We start from the raw sequence: 17,230 nt of genomic DNA, 5'->3' as shown, positions 1-17,230 counted from the left end.
TAGGATGACATAGGTTCAGGTCTTCCATTCACAAAGTAACAAGTGCCTTCTGTAGCAAATAGTTCAGACCTGCTATATGGGTGGGGTAGAGTCAAAGATGGTCAGCTACAGCAAATGTATCACTGCCCTCATAGTTAAGGAAGATTAGCATTGAGATGGGCGAGTAACTGCGGGATTGACAGACTTAAGTGGAAGGAGGTACGTACATTTCAAATTTCCAGTACAAACCCACCACAGGCTCTTAAGGTACCTTGCAAATCAGTTTGGAATGGATTTTGTCACCCTTTTCCCAATACGCTTTTGAAATTCTTTTTCCAGAACCATGACTACTCCTGGTGGAGAGGGGTGGATGCGCCTGATCTCGGAAGGTAAGCAGGGTCAGCCCTGCTTAGTACTTGGATGGGAGACCGCCTGGGAATCACGCTTCCTGCACTGGGCAGGGGGTTGGACTCGATGGTCTTGCAGGCCCCTTCCAACCCTATGAGTCCATGTCTATGACTGCCACCCATTCTTGTTTCCAGGCTTAGCAGTGAACAAAGTAAGATGGTTCTTACCAAATCTTCTCCTCTGTTGCAATGAAACACAATGAGAGAGGAATAGTTGAGGCTTTTGTCTTCTGGACATGGAGTGGTACTGTTAAAAGCAATATAAACTTCATTCGTTGCAATGTTGAGCTTGGGAGGTGCAGTGATGCGGCCAATATCCTAAATTGAAAACCAAATAAATGAACCTGGTTATACTACTTTACTGTACCACTGACCTGTCTTTTCAACAAGCAAGTTCTATTAGTGTCAGTAAGCACCAAAGCAATCTGAAACTTCTGCGTAACTGTGCAAGGGATTACCTTAATTCCACCTGGGGGACTGGAAACAAGAATGAGAGAAATTGACGAGCTGGAGGTGATGAGAGCAGTTTAACAAGTAATGAGGAATGAGATGGCAAAGTTCTTGGGCTATATACTATGTGAGGTTACAAGCAGGCTATTCAATTTTTGAAGAATACCCCACTCCTTGTATTGAAAAACTAGCACCACCAGGGAGAAAGTTTAGATAAGTACATCAGGGAGATAACTAATTTACTATAGACAAGGAGATTTGAGCTAGGAAACCATTCCAAAAAAGCTGCCTCCCCCGCCTGCAGTGAAATAGTCCAGAATGCCACCACCTCATCACACAAGGACATGTGGAAGGGATTCAATATGAGGGGCTTAGTCATGGTTTTCCACCATCCTGTCTTTGGCCCACTCCTTTCCTCGACAGTGTCAAAAGTGGATAAACAGGTGCACAAGGAACCTTTAGAAACACAGAGCTGGAACGAAGGCGTCTGTATTTCAGAACTGGTAACAAAGCCAGCACACTCAGTACAACGCTGTGATGCCAATTTCACGACCATCTGAAACTCCTCTATCTGTTCAGAATAGCGCCCCATCAGGAGTTGGAGGTGTATCGTGAAAAAAAGTAATTACAGTTTAATACAACTAAACATTCCACATTTTAATTCAGGCTTAGAGTGAATAATATCCCCTCTTTTCTTAAACTTTGTTGCAATGTTTACGGACTGGGATTCAATAAGGGCTTGTTAACGAGTACCTAAGGGCTTGCCCATGCCAAACAGACCTTTTATTTTAATTTTATTTTTTAAACTCCTTTAATAGCAGACACAGGCGATACCAGAATTGTTCGCAAAATTCCCCTTTGGCTTTTGAAGTGAGGCACGGGGAGCTTCTGTTCAGAAAACACACGTCCAAAGCTCTCTTGAGTACGAGAAAACAACCTGTGCAGTTCTTTGGATACCGATCACAGTTTGGTGGGAGCGGCTTCCCAACTGTGTCCCATATGGTTTGGGGTGGGGGCAGGGAAATGTACAGATAACCAGATCTGCTTCCCTGTCACCCCCACACTTCAGTCCTCATTTGATTATAAGTAATAGTCACTATGTAGAACCATTGACTTGGCCAGAGAGAAGTGCTTCTGAGGAATAAAGTATTAGAATGAGCCAAAGTACTAGGTATGCATTCCAAAACCACAAACGTTTTTGCTAAAGAGAACAGTTTGATGCAAGCTGATGACAATACTTACTACAGGAGGACCAGTAACTGGGACCATGCAGACAGCTACTCCAGGTGGACAGTTAGCATCTTGGATGGAATTAAGTGGCTGGCAAATGCTTATATAGAAGTCTGGAGTAAGGGCAGATGAGTCATCAAATGCCTCATAGGAACCCATTGGATGGATCAAAGGAGAGAGGTCAATTATTGTGCTGCCATTTGTAACTGAGCATTCCACCTGTTTGGGGCAGGGAGGATGGAGGGGAGGAGGAGAAGATTCACAAAGCAGCCCTTACAGCCATTAGTAGCAAGCAAAAACCGAAAATCATTTAACTTGTTCGTGAGGATCTTCTCTTCTCTTAGGGCTTCTCCCCTTCTATCTTGCTACATGTTCATGTGCTTATTTCATCCCAACTTGAATCTTCCCTCAGAAGTCTGGTTCCCATCTCTCTGAACATTTGCAGCTGAAATCATTCCTATCTTAATTCTAGACCAGACGTGCTTACTTGGAAGCACGTGCCAGTGAAAGCAACAGACTTAACACTAGGGATGTACGAAAGTTCCGCCACGGATCTCAGGGAGGCCGAATGCCAACGCATTCGGCCCCCCGAAATTGGTGGCGGAACGGCCCCCCCCCGGGGGACAGGACTTACCTTGGGCAGATATTTCTGGCGGCGGCGGCAGCTCCGGCGGCTGCAGTGGCCAGTCTTCCGACCGGCTGCTGCCGCCGCCATTTCCAGGTTAACAAAAAACAAAAAAACGTGATAGGCTACATAAATCTTTACGTAGCTAGATTTTTAAAAAACACCGTGATAGGCTATGTAAATGTTTACGTAGCCTATCACGGCTGACTTAAACAAAAAAACCCCGTGCATATGCAAATGGCGGTGGCCATGGCCGCCATTTGCGTTCCTTATTTTGGCACGTCTTAGTCTACATAAACATTTACGTAGACTAAGACGGCGAAAAATTTGCATTCCCTTTATTTTTTCCCTATTTGCGTTCCCCTTATTCCCCTATTTGCGTTCCCCTTATTTCACCGGCTTAGTCTACGTAAATGTTTACATAGACTAAGACGTGCCAAAATAAGGAACGCAAATGGCGGCGGCCATGGCCGCCGCCATTTGCATATGTGTGTTGTTTTTAAATCAGCCATGATAGGCTACGTAAACATTTATGTAGCCTATCACGGCTGACTGCAGGGACGCAAACAGCGGCGGCTATGGCCGCCGCCATTTGCGTCCCTGCTAGCCAGCGGCCGGATGTCCGGGTGCTGGCGGAGCCGGCCGGCAGCTCCGCAGAATTGCTGCGGAGCACAGCCGGCCGGCCAGGATTCTGGGAGGGGGAGGAACGGAGCGCCTCCCCCCCTGGCGAGGATTCCAGGGGGAGGGATGGAACGCCTCCCCCCCAACCATCAGTATAATCCCCGAAAGGTAAGTGATTTTCCTACATTCCTACTTAACACATGGTTAGGGGATGAGCTGTAGACAAGGCCAAATAATTAATCTGCTGATAATTTATTGGCCCAAACAAGAGCTACAAGCTTTGATTAGCCCATCCCTCATAATGCCTCTGCTTCATGGGAGAATATGGTTCATTTTATATTGATCAGACGTTACATTATTCAAAGCACAGTGTTATAGTAATGTAAAAAAAGAAAGATTTCAGTTCACCTACCACTAAGACTATTCTTCCCAACTTGGGTGTTACAACACACAAGAGTGTAGACATAGTGTAATCCCTTGACCCCGGATAGCATCGTGAGCCCATGTGGTCCTACATCACCCTGCCCTCTTGCATGCAAATTTGCTCTGCCCCGTCCCCCAGAGCATCATGTCTGATCATGATTACTCTGGTTAAGATTAATCTAAACTCTGTTTAGGATCCTGTTCCCTTAATCCTGAGCAGCATTGTGTCTGCACTGTGCCAGTTATTGGCTAGAAATGCATTTAGCAGGACTTTCAACTCCTCATGTGTCTGTAGAAATTATACTGCATCTGTTTTACTGTTTGACACATATCCCTCTTCAAAAAAACAAAGAACACTAGCCTGCAGCAAAAAGCACAAAGTAACATAAATCTAGTGCAGCTTTCCCCAACCTGGTGCCCTCCAGATGTTTTGGGTTATAACTCCCAGCATTCCTGACCACTGGCTATACGGGCTGGGGGCTGATGGGAGTTGAAGTCCAAAGTATATGAAAGGCACTAAGCTGGGGAAGGCTGATCCAGTGTTATGAGTTCTGTACTACCTCATAACCTTCTCTGAAAGTGGAGGATTTTAACACCTGCCTTCCCAAACTTAAAATGCTATTTGCAGACAATGCTGTTACTACACCATTCTTGGTAAAAAAAAAAAAAAATGATGAAGTGCCAATTCCCTTACCACACTCTCTTCTTCACAAGCTAAAGCTGTGTGCCAAGAGAAATAATAAGCGCACGTCGTCTCAAACGAATCAAGGACTGGCTGGCTACCAGGCCCAGCATCAGGCCTGCACACAAAGCTGAAATAGCTTCTGTACTTCACGTCTGGATCTGCAGGGCAGGATTCTCCACCTTCGTAGACAAGTTTCAAAACTTTGTCTTCGTAAATTAGTGTTTTGTTCAGTCTTCCAGCATTAACAGATGGCTGATGGCGATCAGTGACGCAGACACCTGATCACAAGTTCAAGTCAGCAATGTTAGTGGCTCTTTAGGACAGAAGGAATTTTGAGTTAAGCCGTTTTGAGATCCATTCCTAGTTTGAGACATTTTGAACCCAACTGAGAGTGACTGTACTAGTTCAGAGCAAAACAGACTCCGAGGGCTTCAGTCAAAAAGGGTGTATCAACAAATCAGTGGACTGCAGACAGGACTGGCTCTCAGAGCATTGGGTTCAAGTTATTCATGGACCCACTGGGCAGCCTTAACACAGTCACTTGCTCTCAGCCTCAATTCCCCATCTATAAAATGGGCAGAACAGTGGCCTATTATCCAGGCTTATGAACCCAGAAATTCAATGTTACCTAGCCTCTTAGCACGGGCTGGATTGAATAATACCTTCAACAGATCCAGTCTCCAATACATGGTGGGGAGTGAGCACACATCTTCCTTCCCCACCCACAACACCCATCTTGTCAACAATGGCATTAGCTGTTCAAGCATGGCCATAATGTCCTTAACAGTGTATGCATAGGTCCAGATCAAACCATCAATATCCCAGATGTTGACTGTGTGATCTGACCCTGTGTGCTGGATTTTACCCATGAACACCTTTAAGAATGTTACACCAATGAGTACATCACTGATAGCAGCAGACATGTACAGGCGGGAAGGTAGCCTCTTCTTGCCCACCACAGGTCTGCGTAAAGACGTATTGTCCAATCTCTCCCATTAACGATATAAAGTAGTAGACCTGGTAGCTAGATTTGCTTGGGTTTAAGTAAAGACGGTTTCATGATGAACTCCCTGTATCTTTTTCTTCATGGGCTCAACATCAACAATTGAGCAAGCTGCTGAGGGGATAAACCATGCTTACCAACTCCACTACCACATGGACTTCTAGCTTCATCACACACACTTAACCAGAGGGTTCTGTGGTTCTTCGAATCAGACACAGTATAGCCATCCTGCCTCTTTAGGGAATTAAGGTCAAAGTGATGGCCTGTAAGAAAATGGAGAGGGGAAGGGAATAATGTTGCTTTTCTGCAGAGAAAGCAATTCAGAATCAGATTTGTGTTAGCCAAAGATGGCAAAGATGCTGGAGAATTATCACCTACTTTCCAGCAGGAGGAAACCAAGTAAAACTAATAAAGGGGGATCCAGTCAAGACCACATTACACACTACTTTTGAGGAGTACATCTGTGATGTTTTAAGCATAAGTGTGAATGTGATACATGCACCATACAGGTACACACATGAGGGAGCTGCGACTGGCCGCAGCTCACTGTAATCTGTGAAGTGGCCCACAAAGTGAAGTCCACCAACAGTGTTCCTATTACTCTAGACAAGCAACATAAAAGCTACAGTGACAGTACTGATGGCTTATGCTGTTCACCCTTACCACTGGCTATAGTCTCTCCTTATAGAATGGTTATCTGGAGGATCTGTCCCACAGCCCTACAAGTGTGACAGAAGGTTATTTGGGCACCTTGTTTTAATGCCCCAGAGTAAAGAGCCCTACCCTGCACAACCTCTCTGACTGAGGAGGGCTGCAGCCCCATTCTTGCCACCGAGATCATATGAGTGCACAGATTTTCCTGCAGTCTGACAAGATGGCAAATACTTAAAAGATTCAAGGGACAGAGAGGAATGAACTAATGGACACAAGCGAGTATGTGTTAACTGCCACAGGGATGACTTTCACTGTTGCCTGCATCTTTAATGAAGGCTCAGCACTGCAGGGTCAGAGAGGATCCTGCATTCAAATTGGCCTGGGTTGTCCTTTCAGTGAGACAGAGGGACCGTGAGCCCAACGCCCACCCCTGCTCCCTCCCTGCTCATTCCAGTTACTCTGAACCATCAGACCTACATTTGCATCAAAACGTTACCTGTATGAGGGTTGGATACTGTGCAATTGTTGTGCATGTTGCTTTTCAGAGGGCACGCCGCCACCGTGAACCACAAAAAAGTGTATTCGCAATCCTCAAGGGCTGTTATTAGTTCTGGCTTGGAGTCCTGAACAAAAATTACAAGTGTGAACATTCGCAAAGCTTCTGCAGAGGGTGCTGCTGATCTTTCACAAAACCGTCTCACCATTTGGGAAAAGCAGCAAGATGTGGCCACGTTGACCACTGAGGAGCAGCTGCCCCTCCCCGCTTCTCCAGAAGATCCTATCCAAGTTATTGTGGCCAACACTGAAGAACTGGAGGATGGTCAGGGGATTGATAGTGGAAGCCTTCGCCCACAAGCCTATTCATTTTTATTTCCCACACAAGCCTGTCCATCTTTGTTTCCTACACAAGAAGCCCATATCGATAATTAGCTACCCTAGGAAGAGCTCACATACCCCAGAATAGCTTAGGCACTGCCTCATCCAGCCAGTGGTAAGGAGGACTGTATCACACACCAGGCACAAATTTGTGGTCCGCTATTATCTCTACTCGTCCTATGTACAGGACACAGGGTTCTAATTCAACCCAGCGGCCCTTGTTTTCCTCCTCACCCTTTCCAAATTATAACATCCAACCTACTGAAGCATACTTACAACTCTGTTTTCATCACACTTGAAGCGGATGATTGTAGACTTCTTCTGGATCTGGTCTGGACATTTCTCCCCATTGATGTATTTAAGAACAAAAACATCACTTTGCCGCTGGAGTCCTTCTGCCACTTCACCCAAGCTTACATATTTAGACCCATCCATCAGGCAGACTGCAGCATCAGGTGGACAGAAATCTAAATTCAGCACAAAAGGGGGGGGGAGAAAAAAGAACTTGGTATCGCTTGACACCAACACACACTGGAGGGGGCGGGTCGGGGGTGGTAAGCAATGTGCTTAAAGAGTGCTTATACAGATCTACCAAAAAAGCCCCCAATTTAAGTCTCAGAAAGATGTTTACAAAGAAGCATGAACTGCCTTGTAAGGACTTGATAGCCCTGAAATGTGGCATATTAATATAAGTAAAATAAGACCTTCTTCGGAGGCCCATTTCTGGGTGCCGCCTCCCCGCACCCCTTCCGAACGTCTATGGGCAGCAACCAGGAAGAGAGCCTTTTCCATTTGGATGCTCTGCTTGTGGAACTCTATTGGCAGAGATGTTTGCCTAGCGCCTATGTTCATGTCTTTTAGGTGCCAGGCAAAGACTATTGCATTTTCCCAGGCTTTTAACTTCTGACGCATTTTTATTTTTTCTGCAATTGTTTTACTGTATTTTATGAACTATTGTAAACCACCCTCAGACCTTTTAATTGATGGTATAGAAAGATCTTGAATATATATTTTCTTTTAAGCGTTTAAGAGCTGCCAGTTTTCAAGGTGCGGCCATTAAAGGAAAAATGCCCCCAAATTTAGGCTTAATTTACACAGTATAACTTGGTGGCATATTTTGGCACAGAACCCGAGTTCCTTTCATGAAGAACCTGGTGGGTGCTCATTTAGAATTCCACCCAGTCTGTTCCATAAGATTGCTGGGCAAACAGCGCACTCTGCCTCTCCAAGTCTTACCTGTTCCTTTATGTGGCACTAAAGATTTACAGACGTTGATGTAATATTTCTGTGTAGAGTTAGTCCCTGAAATGGCTTCCCAGTTTTCTTTGTGTCGTGTCAGAGAAGAGAGATCGTAGGAGTTGCCAGTATTGTCTCTGCAATAGAACAGAGGACATTTTATGATAACTAGCACATGGAAGGTATCCTGAAAAAACGCAGAACAAGCATGCAAAAATGCTATCAAAAGAATCCAGTCCGGCCCCAATCGCTTTTAAACGTACAGCTTATATTGCACCATACCACCACCACAATTCCTCTGATAGCTACACCGAGGATGCCATCTCTTGCTGCATAGAGCACCTGAGTTATCTTGAGATCTAGAATCTGTAGAACAGGGTGACTTTTGACATCCAACCATCTCTGCACCACCCAGTTGTTAGGGATTCCCTTTGTTACTATAAACATCACTAGATTGCTAGAATGCGCTAGGCATTACCACCAGCCAGACAGAATAGACAGGATATATTATTTCAGAGCCCTGAGGAAAGGCAACTTACTTATAGGAGCATTCGATAGATTTGAAAGGTGGGCATGCCAAAGGAGTGTTCCATTCGAACATATAGGTGCAATCCTCAGTTTCCTTCAGAAATACTGGCTAAGAAAATAAAGACAAAAACACCTATCACGTATGCAAGCCGACGTAACCAGTAGGGCTGAAAGCATGCAACCTGACCCATCTGTGCTCAGGGCAACCGATTATACATGACAAAATGGTAATCATTTGCAATTCATATAAGAAATGAAGGCTACTGCTTCTCGCACCTGGCACAATACTTGGGTTACTGTTCTGTTATGTACAGATTTTTACATCTCTCTTAATTGTACAACCTGCATGAAACACAAGGATTCTAGCATTCCTGCCCTTGCCATTCCTTTATTCATTTTGAAATACGTGTTGGGAAGTGTTGCTTTCCCCCCCAACCCAGCTTTGCTGCCAAACACAACTAAGTCCACCAGCATAGCAATACCGTCTGAACGTGTTGCCAAGATTTAACAAATTTCTCTTTCTGGGAAAACTTCGGTGTTTAATCTCTACATCAGGGGTGGGCAACCAGGCTGGCCCGGGGACCAATTTCTGCTCACAGAATCCACCAGGGACTGTAAAACCCCTGCCGCCAAATTTTGGCAGCAATTCAGTGGCAAGGTGCATCTTTGCTTTAAAACAGTGCATACAGAGAGCACATATCGTATTTTAATGCAAAATCGCACTCTCGGAAGCCCCAGGGGAGGGTGATGTTGTTTTTTTTTTTTAGCAAAGTGTGGATTTTCTGCATGCCTTGTTTTAAAGCAAAATGGCACCTTTTCTTCTTGCCACTGCTGTGCGCAACCAAAATTCAGCAACTGGGGCGGGGGTGCAAAGGACCCCCCCCCACACACACACACGTGTGGCCTGCGTGTGGCCGATCCCTGCTCTACATTATCAGCTGCGAGCTGGTATCTCGGTGCCACTCCTCTTTTAAGGCTGGAGGGGAAAGTGAACTGCAAGCACAGTTCTTAGTGCTCCATGTCATCCAGGCTGGGAAAAAGCCTATGGCTGCTAGCTCCTACTTGAAAGGGCCATGAAGAAGTTCAGGCAGTGTCTGCTTTAGAGTTTGCAGGTCTTTCAGGCAGGATTCCCTCTGGACAGGCTGCCTCCTCTTTGCCACTGCTACCACTGCCCATTCACTTGCTCTCTCCCACCACTCTGGGCCCAACCTGCACACTGACTAGAAGGAGAGGGCAAGGCAAGTAGGGGCTGCTGCGCCTTCTCCTTTCTCCCGTCACGGCCGGCACGCTTAGGGGAAAGCTGGCGAGACAGCAAGAGGTACAGAGTCCTCTGGAATGAAACAGTGGGTCCCCTGTTGGGTGGTGGGCCTTGGCAGGCACCCAACAATCCTGACCCTGATGCCGACCTTGATCAGGAATACAACACCCAGGGAGGTGGTGGGCTCTCCCACACTGGTGGCGTTCAAGACAAGGCTGGACAGCCATCTGTCAGGGATGCTCTGACTTGGATCCCTGCACTGAGCAGGGAGTTGGACTTGATGGTCTTGTAGGCCCCTTCCAACCCTACTATTCTATGATTCTATGAAAACATTGCTTGCTGCTCTGCTCTTTGCTCACAGGCAACTGCTGCTTGTCCTGGACGAGGAGAAAACTGCACGGCTGCTAGATCCCACATTTGCCTACCCTGAAAGTTTGCTGACATGCAAGGATCCCTCCCTGCCTGGATAAGAAAGAAAAGCAGGGGGGGGGGGCGTCTTCCCACCACTGGCATGTGGCTCCTGACCAATTACCTCCGAGGGAATATGGCCCTCAACAGATGAAGGATTCTCCATCTCTGCTTTAAAAGAATACTAGGGTTTTCAGTATTTTGGTTCACTTCACTTCTTCCACACAGTTGTTTGGTCTACTTCATGTTAGGAAACTGAATGAGAAAAGAATGGGAGTTGACGTGCATAGTAGTGATTGCTGCTGCACAAAATTAGGAGAGAGGGAAAGGTAAGAATGTGGACTGAACATGGGCATAGTGAGTTGTACTAGCACAGGCCCCTGTCTGAATGTGACAGCCAACATACAAATATCAGGAGGGCTCGGCCCAGGGCACGCCTGCGCAACCTCATCTTCTACTTCACACACGTTCTATATGGCTGGAGTCTGTGTAGAGCTTGCCTCTCTCTGAAATAAGAGAGCTGTCAAAGTCTTTGCCTAAGCATATTTAGTACTGTTGGAAGTAATCCACTTCCAAGCCTGCTTACCTCCAATTTTGGATTAGGATCACAATAGAAAAATATGGCTGTAGACCGGTTATATATCTTGTGGCAAGTGTCCCCATTGGTGTAGTTAATTTTGATTAATCCATTTTCATAGGTCAGCTTTGTAGTATGCAAACCTAATAAATTATAAACAGCGTATTAATAAAAAAAAGTACTGCCTGGTACTGGAAGCATTAACTGAACAGATTTCAGCTAGAGTCAAGGGACACGCAGCATTACTTTACTTCTTTGCCAATGTCCAGTTTGCTGAGCACAATAAAGGGATGAAAGCTTTAAAACAAAAAAGGAAAGCTTTTATTTAGACCCTAATCCCATTTCAGCAATTTATTTTATATAGATAGATATTAACTCCATTCCCACCCATATACAAAGATCACAGTTTTGTTGAAATTGTTTTTGTATGCCAGTGGCAGCACACAGAGTAGGGTCAGAGACAGCCCCCTTAGAGAGAAAGACTAGGCAGATGTAAGTTTTTACTAAAGGTCAATTTTGGTCAGTTTCTTCTGGAAGCATACCCTGATGCTTCAGGCATCTGGCCCTACAGAGCTGGACAACCTCTCTTGATAATGGAGTCAGAGTTTTACCTGCTATCTTTTTAAAAGTGCTGTCGTCCTTCTTGATTTGGCACGATGACACAACATCTGTAGCTTGTTTTGGCTGTTTGCATTTCCCCGTTGTTAGTCCATCACAGACTCTGAAGTAGTAGTCATATTCATCAGTGCTTACTTGGATATCCTCCTTCCCACGCAGAGATGTCAGGTCATATACATAACCATACCTTGGATCTTTCACTTGACAGTTCTCACCTTAAAGAACCCCCAAACCAGAAGAAAAATAAGCTGATCATACAAGCTATACACTTTTATCCCCAAATGGAACGCAAAACCTACAGAAGGTTTGATTCACCAGAGATATCCAAGAACATTTTTTAACATTAATTTGTCTGGGCATTCACTTCAGCATGTCACTGAAATTGAGGTAGTCATCACAAATCATTTTATAAGATAATCATTTCATCAATCTGCAAAGCACATGGAGATGCCTCCGGCGACCAAGGGTGAGGAAACTGGATAACAAGGTGAGGGTCTTTTCAGTGGCAGTACCTCAATTACGAAATTCTCTCCCCGGGAAGATATACCTGGCACGTGCTTTGTTGCTCTTCTGGTGTTAGGCAAATACCTTTTAATTTTCCTAAGCCATTTAGACTTAATTTTAGCCCTGCTAACTGTTTTTACCTGGCTCTTAAGATCTTGATGTTTTTTAGACTATATTTGTTTTACCTGTATTTTAATTGTGGGGTTTTGGTTTTGTATGCTTATGTAAACCCGCCTAGAAATTACTGAAGAAATTTCTAATAATTAAAAAAAAAAAAAGAAATCATACTGATATGCACAGTTTTGATGACTTTTTAATTAATTTTCATTGTTGTTTCAACAAAACAAAATAAATGTTGGGGAAAAAAGGAAGCAAAACAAAAACAAAACATTGCATGCTTAAAAATATCGATATTACATTAAGTACAACTTTCTACAAAAGCTAGATTATGCGTGTCAACAAAAGTAGTCCAAACATCTGTGTATTTGCCCTTTCGCAAGTGGCGCCTATACACCACCCATTCAAATGTTGATAGCCTTATTAAGTCCTCAATCCATCACATTATAGGGGCTGAGCATTTATCCTTCCAATCTTGTAATATCAGTCTTTTGGCTGTGAAAAGGGCTCGGAAAATCCATTTGTGCTGACCATATGTTAATGTCCAGGAAAACGATAAGTCGTTTAAGAGGACATATACATCATTAAATATTAAAGAGTGTTCCAATGCAAACTTTATCTCCTCCCAAAAGAAGAGGACTTTTGGGCATTGTCAAAACATATGGAAAGAAGCATTAGGTGTATTACATCTCCAACAATTATGCAAATTAGACAAACCCTTATTAAAAAGATGTTGTGGAGTCCAATACACCCGAAGCAAGATTTTTTGCTGAATAAGATGTAGCCTAAGATCTATAGATATTCCAGGTACAGGCGCTAAAACCACAATCCGTTGATTAAGCAAAATGGGGTGATCCAGTTCTCTATTCCATTCCCATCTTAGACTCTGAGTATCGTATTTACTGATAATAAGTATTTATATAGAGAAATCATGAGTCGATATGACTGATCAGCCACTGTAAGTGTTTCTAATAACAATGGAGACTCTGAAGTTGTAAAATGGGCCTGACCAAATTTAGATTCTAATGAATGTTGCAGTTGTAAGTATTGCCATTCCGCCATAGCAGGTAAATCAAATTTGGCACTTCAGTCAGAAAGTGACAAAAACGCATCATTAGGACCCAGTAATTGATCCAGGGTAAAAATCAACTTATCCGTGTAGTTTTAATGATATCCAAACTTGTAAAACCCTAGTCTTGAATCTGTCCTCAACTGTAAAGACACAAAGAACCAAACTTAGACACTTAGGGCGCAATCCTATGCATGTTTAGACAGAAAAAAACCCTAGAACTCCCAGCATTCCCCAGCCAGCCATGCTGACTGGGGGATGCTGGGAGTTGTAGGACTTTTTTTCTGTTTAAACATGCATAGGATTGCGCCCTCAGTCAGGGATATAACCAAAAGTCAAAATGCATGTCCATATCTTGTTTAGGGAGCAATCCTAAGGGATCCAAGGTTGGAGTCAGCGCTCCAACCTCAGAGATAAGAATCCGAACTCCTGTCCCCATTTCAGCTGTTGCAGAGAGAACTGGCTGGCTGCCACTCTGAGGTAACAAAAGTGATCCTGGAGAAGAGGGAAAGGGGGCATGCTGGTGGGCAGGGAGGGGACTGAGGTCAGCTTATGCCGTATCTCCCGTACTTCCCATCCTCCTTTCCGCCCACTCCTCAGAACCCCAGCCAGGCCTGCAAAAAGGCCCATCTAGCCAAAATGCAGAGTGGGAGGAGCACGGAAGTAAGGACTGCCTACGCTGCTTCTCCCACTCTGCATTGGATGGCCATAAGCTGCCAAGTCCGGAGAGTTATGGCCATCCTGATAGGATTGCGCCCTTAACGTGTTAAATCATTGGGACCTATCATTTGCAATGTGTGTGTCACGCTGCTGCATGCATATTCAGCTAATAGCATCTATGGGGATTTTATACATTGTGTAACATGTCTGGTCTCCAACTACTAGCATGCAGGGTTCTGTTTTACTATATTTATGCATATTTTTCAAGCCTCCAGAGTAACGTGCATGACTGCCAGTTATTCTGCACAAACACATTTGTCATGCCATGGAATGCATCCAGACTTGCCCCTCGGCAAATGCTCCTTCCATTCATAGAGGGAATGGGAATCCCCCAGAGGCTTCCTACTGGACAGAAGGGGTGGGGCACTAATTCTGTGTGATTCCCCCATCCCACCTGCAGTGCCCAGCATCCCCGCCCCCCAATATTCACTCTGGAAACAGTGTGGGAGGTAGCACTGGAGGATTACGAGGGGAAGGAGGCGTTGGAGAAAAAACTCCAACCACTCTTCTCCCTTCCTCCACCTCCAATGGAATTCCACTGAGTGCAAGCCTGGATTCAACTCCAAAGGTACTGAAATACTACAGATAGCTTTGCCACAGTATTTCTACAACAGTTTCATCTGCTTTTTACCAGGGCATGGAGAGCATACAAGGAACTGTACACAACACAATTTCTTGGCTGGGGATAAGGCATCTTGCGGTGCTGCAATTAAAGGACTGCTTCAAACTTTGAATTTCCTGCACAGAAAGCACTCTGGGGACAAAAAGTGCATGTGCGTGGGGATAGTTACACAAGATGAGCTGCATACAGTTCTCTCTTACACAATGTGCTTTGCAAGTAGTAGTTCTGTCATGGATCTGGAATTATAGTTGGCAGAAGAACTGAAGGCAGATATTGCATTTAAGCTCAAGAAAGGACCCGCCTGGATGGGCTCATTTCTTCTTGCATCCCAAATGTAATACTTTTACCCAAGAGGTTTAGATGTACGAGGCTGGACAGCCATCTGTCAGAGATGCTTTGACTTAAAAGATTCCTGCACTGAGCAGGGGGTTGGACTCGATGGCCTTGTAGGCCTCTCCCAACCCTACTATTCGATGATTCGATGACTCTACTAGGAGGTTAAAGAAGAATATTAAGCACTCATACTTGCCTTCTGCTCTGCGCACAGGACAAGCTGCTAGCGTTCTCCAGAGAAACACAAACTCGCAGTCCTCTTCATGTTGGAACACTGGTGGTCCCTAAGTATACATAGGAGCAGGTTTACACACACATGAAGTTCTAGTGGTCTCCTTCTGTGTATTCTCTACAGAATCGCCACCCACCATTAAGCTATCTCACCAGCACTCCCTATTCATGCAAATTCCACTTGGTGAGAAAAACTGTGAACCGGAGAGATTTGCCATTCACAGATCCTTTGGCTGAGCCAGTCTTGTTGTACAGTCAAGCCTGCTTTATACAGTTTGTGGAAACCAAAGTTTTTGGGTGGTGGGGGGAGGAAATGCTGAGCTGCACTTCAGACCTGAGCGCCTTCGCTAGATCACCAATACACCACTTGGCTGTTGGATTAGCAGACCTATGGTGGTGGTGGCAGTGAATCTGCATCTCGCCCCACAACTCAGACACAACACATCTTTTATCTACATGGAGAGCAAGACCTTTTCTACATGAGGCATCAACTGTGTGCTTGTGATTCCTTATTCACGGGTGTTTATGGGCTCTTTAGATGTTGTTGTGATCCTCCAGTTTCATGTCTGATTTTTTAGAGCACTTTCTTGTTTTTTTTTTGTTTTTTTTTAAGGAGTGGGGAAAATGGGGTATTATTTCTCCTTGTGTATTTGAGCTATTCTGCTATAGCACAGCTGCACCTAGAGGTTATACAGCAGAAAAGCAGGACAGGAAAAGCTCTTTGGGTAGAGCTCAAATCTCAATTTTGCAACAAAACCGAACGTAGATACAGCGATTAACAGCCTCATGTAGAAAAGCTCCTATTGTCTTGTGGAAAATGTTAACCTATTGAAACAGCCACTGCTCCCATTATACAATGGCATTTTTTTCAGACACAATGCAAATCAGAGTATATGCACATGTCCTATATCAGGATGCAGCCCAAGACAGTTTTACAGGGGTTGAAGTGGGACCAGCCCATGAATCTACTGTAATTATCTGAAAGATCTGAATATCTGCAAGACTACACAGGGCAAGAGTGCTGCTCTCTACCTTCCTGAATGAGCAGAAGAACTAACAATGCTATTCATTGCCACAATTACTTGTGCTTCAAAAAGAAAGCATTAAGAATTTCCTCATGAGCATTATTATTAAGGTCCTATGCACCTGCTTTCTAAATAAGCTGCTCTTTCCAAGTAGAAGGGAACATGCAAAGCTATTCTAGCTAGCGCAACTGTTTACTAACATGTAACACAGGATAAAATATTGTCACTATTTCTGAATTCTCTTAGATGGTGGCCAGCGGTGGGTAGTGGGTGGCAAGAGTCAAATATTGTGGTTAAGGCAGCCATGCAATTTGCCACTACCTTGTTTTTGCTAACATGAGCAGCAGTGACTCCCAAACAACCATCTGAGTAGCAAAAGATGCCACTGTATGGCAGTGCTTCACGTAGATGCTTCCTCCTAGCCGCAGAGGGGTACTAGTCCTTTGAGGCTACAAGAGGGGAAAGGACCTGAGCAGTGCATGCAAGCACAACTCCTCTCTCTCTTTTAGGGGGACGGAAATCCTGAGCTGCACATGCAGACAAGTTTGAGCAGGGAGCTGGATGACAGGCCCTAAGTATGCTTGCTGCAGGTAGCCAAATTATGGCCTCCAGACATTTCAGTGTAAGATTTCACTGTGAGCGTACGTGCACACACACACACACACACACACACTTACTGTAGCTTGATCACACAGGAAGATGATCCGTGTCGAGTACTGCTGGTTATCTTTGCATTTCTCCCCACTTGAGTACACAATGCTGAGGGACCCATCTGTGGCAGCTTGAGGACTTATCTGAATCATACCAAGACTCTGCCCCTTTTCAGCATATTTCACACAAGATCCTATTTTACCACCTGCAGCGAAAAGGAACATTTCAGCATGCGTTTCCATTAGACGCTGCACTGATCCTTTTAAAAAGGGAAGTCAGACAGAGTGCTTTCCCCTTCTTAATGAAGTCAGCCATGTCTGGGCTGATCTTCAATTTTGCTTGCTGTACATAATAAGGTCAGCCAACAAGTCGTACTGAAG

General features: G+C 44.7%; 1 protein-coding gene across 3 annotated transcripts in view; it reads right to left on the bottom strand.

The window, feature by feature from the left end:
- IGF2R (insulin like growth factor 2 receptor) overlaps nt 1-17,230 on the bottom strand; it is a 99,903-nt gene that overhangs the window by 21,444 nt on the left and 61,229 nt on the right. For all 3 annotated transcript variants that reach the window (XM_084827951.1, XM_084827953.1, XM_084827952.1), the window contains exons 25-36: nt 16,877-17,055; nt 15,140-15,227; nt 11,572-11,793; nt 10,970-11,103; nt 8,729-8,826; nt 8,190-8,326; nt 7,230-7,420; nt 6,574-6,700; nt 5,561-5,686; nt 4,430-4,698; nt 2,079-2,285; nt 555-704 (exon numbers count right to left, since the gene is read on the bottom strand). In XM_084827951.1, the coding sequence (XP_084684077.1) occupies nt 555-704; nt 2,079-2,285; nt 4,430-4,698; nt 5,561-5,686; nt 6,574-6,700; nt 7,230-7,420; nt 8,190-8,326; nt 8,729-8,826; nt 10,970-11,103; nt 11,572-11,793; nt 15,140-15,227; nt 16,877-17,055 (1,928 nt within the window). The remainder of the gene's footprint in view (nt 1-554; nt 705-2,078; nt 2,286-4,429; nt 4,699-5,560; nt 5,687-6,573; nt 6,701-7,229; nt 7,421-8,189; nt 8,327-8,728; nt 8,827-10,969; nt 11,104-11,571; nt 11,794-15,139; nt 15,228-16,876; nt 17,056-17,230) is intronic.

Source organism: Heloderma suspectum, chromosome 1 (genome assembly GCF_057233095.1).
Source record: "Heloderma suspectum isolate Gila_16-S chromosome 1, 16-S_ref, whole genome shotgun sequence".
In the NCBI taxonomy this organism is placed as follows: Eukaryota; Metazoa; Chordata; class Lepidosauria; order Squamata; family Helodermatidae; genus Heloderma; species Heloderma suspectum.
The sequence above is the reverse complement of the archived record's forward strand: the minus strand, read 5'-3'. Positions and strand labels throughout refer to the sequence as shown.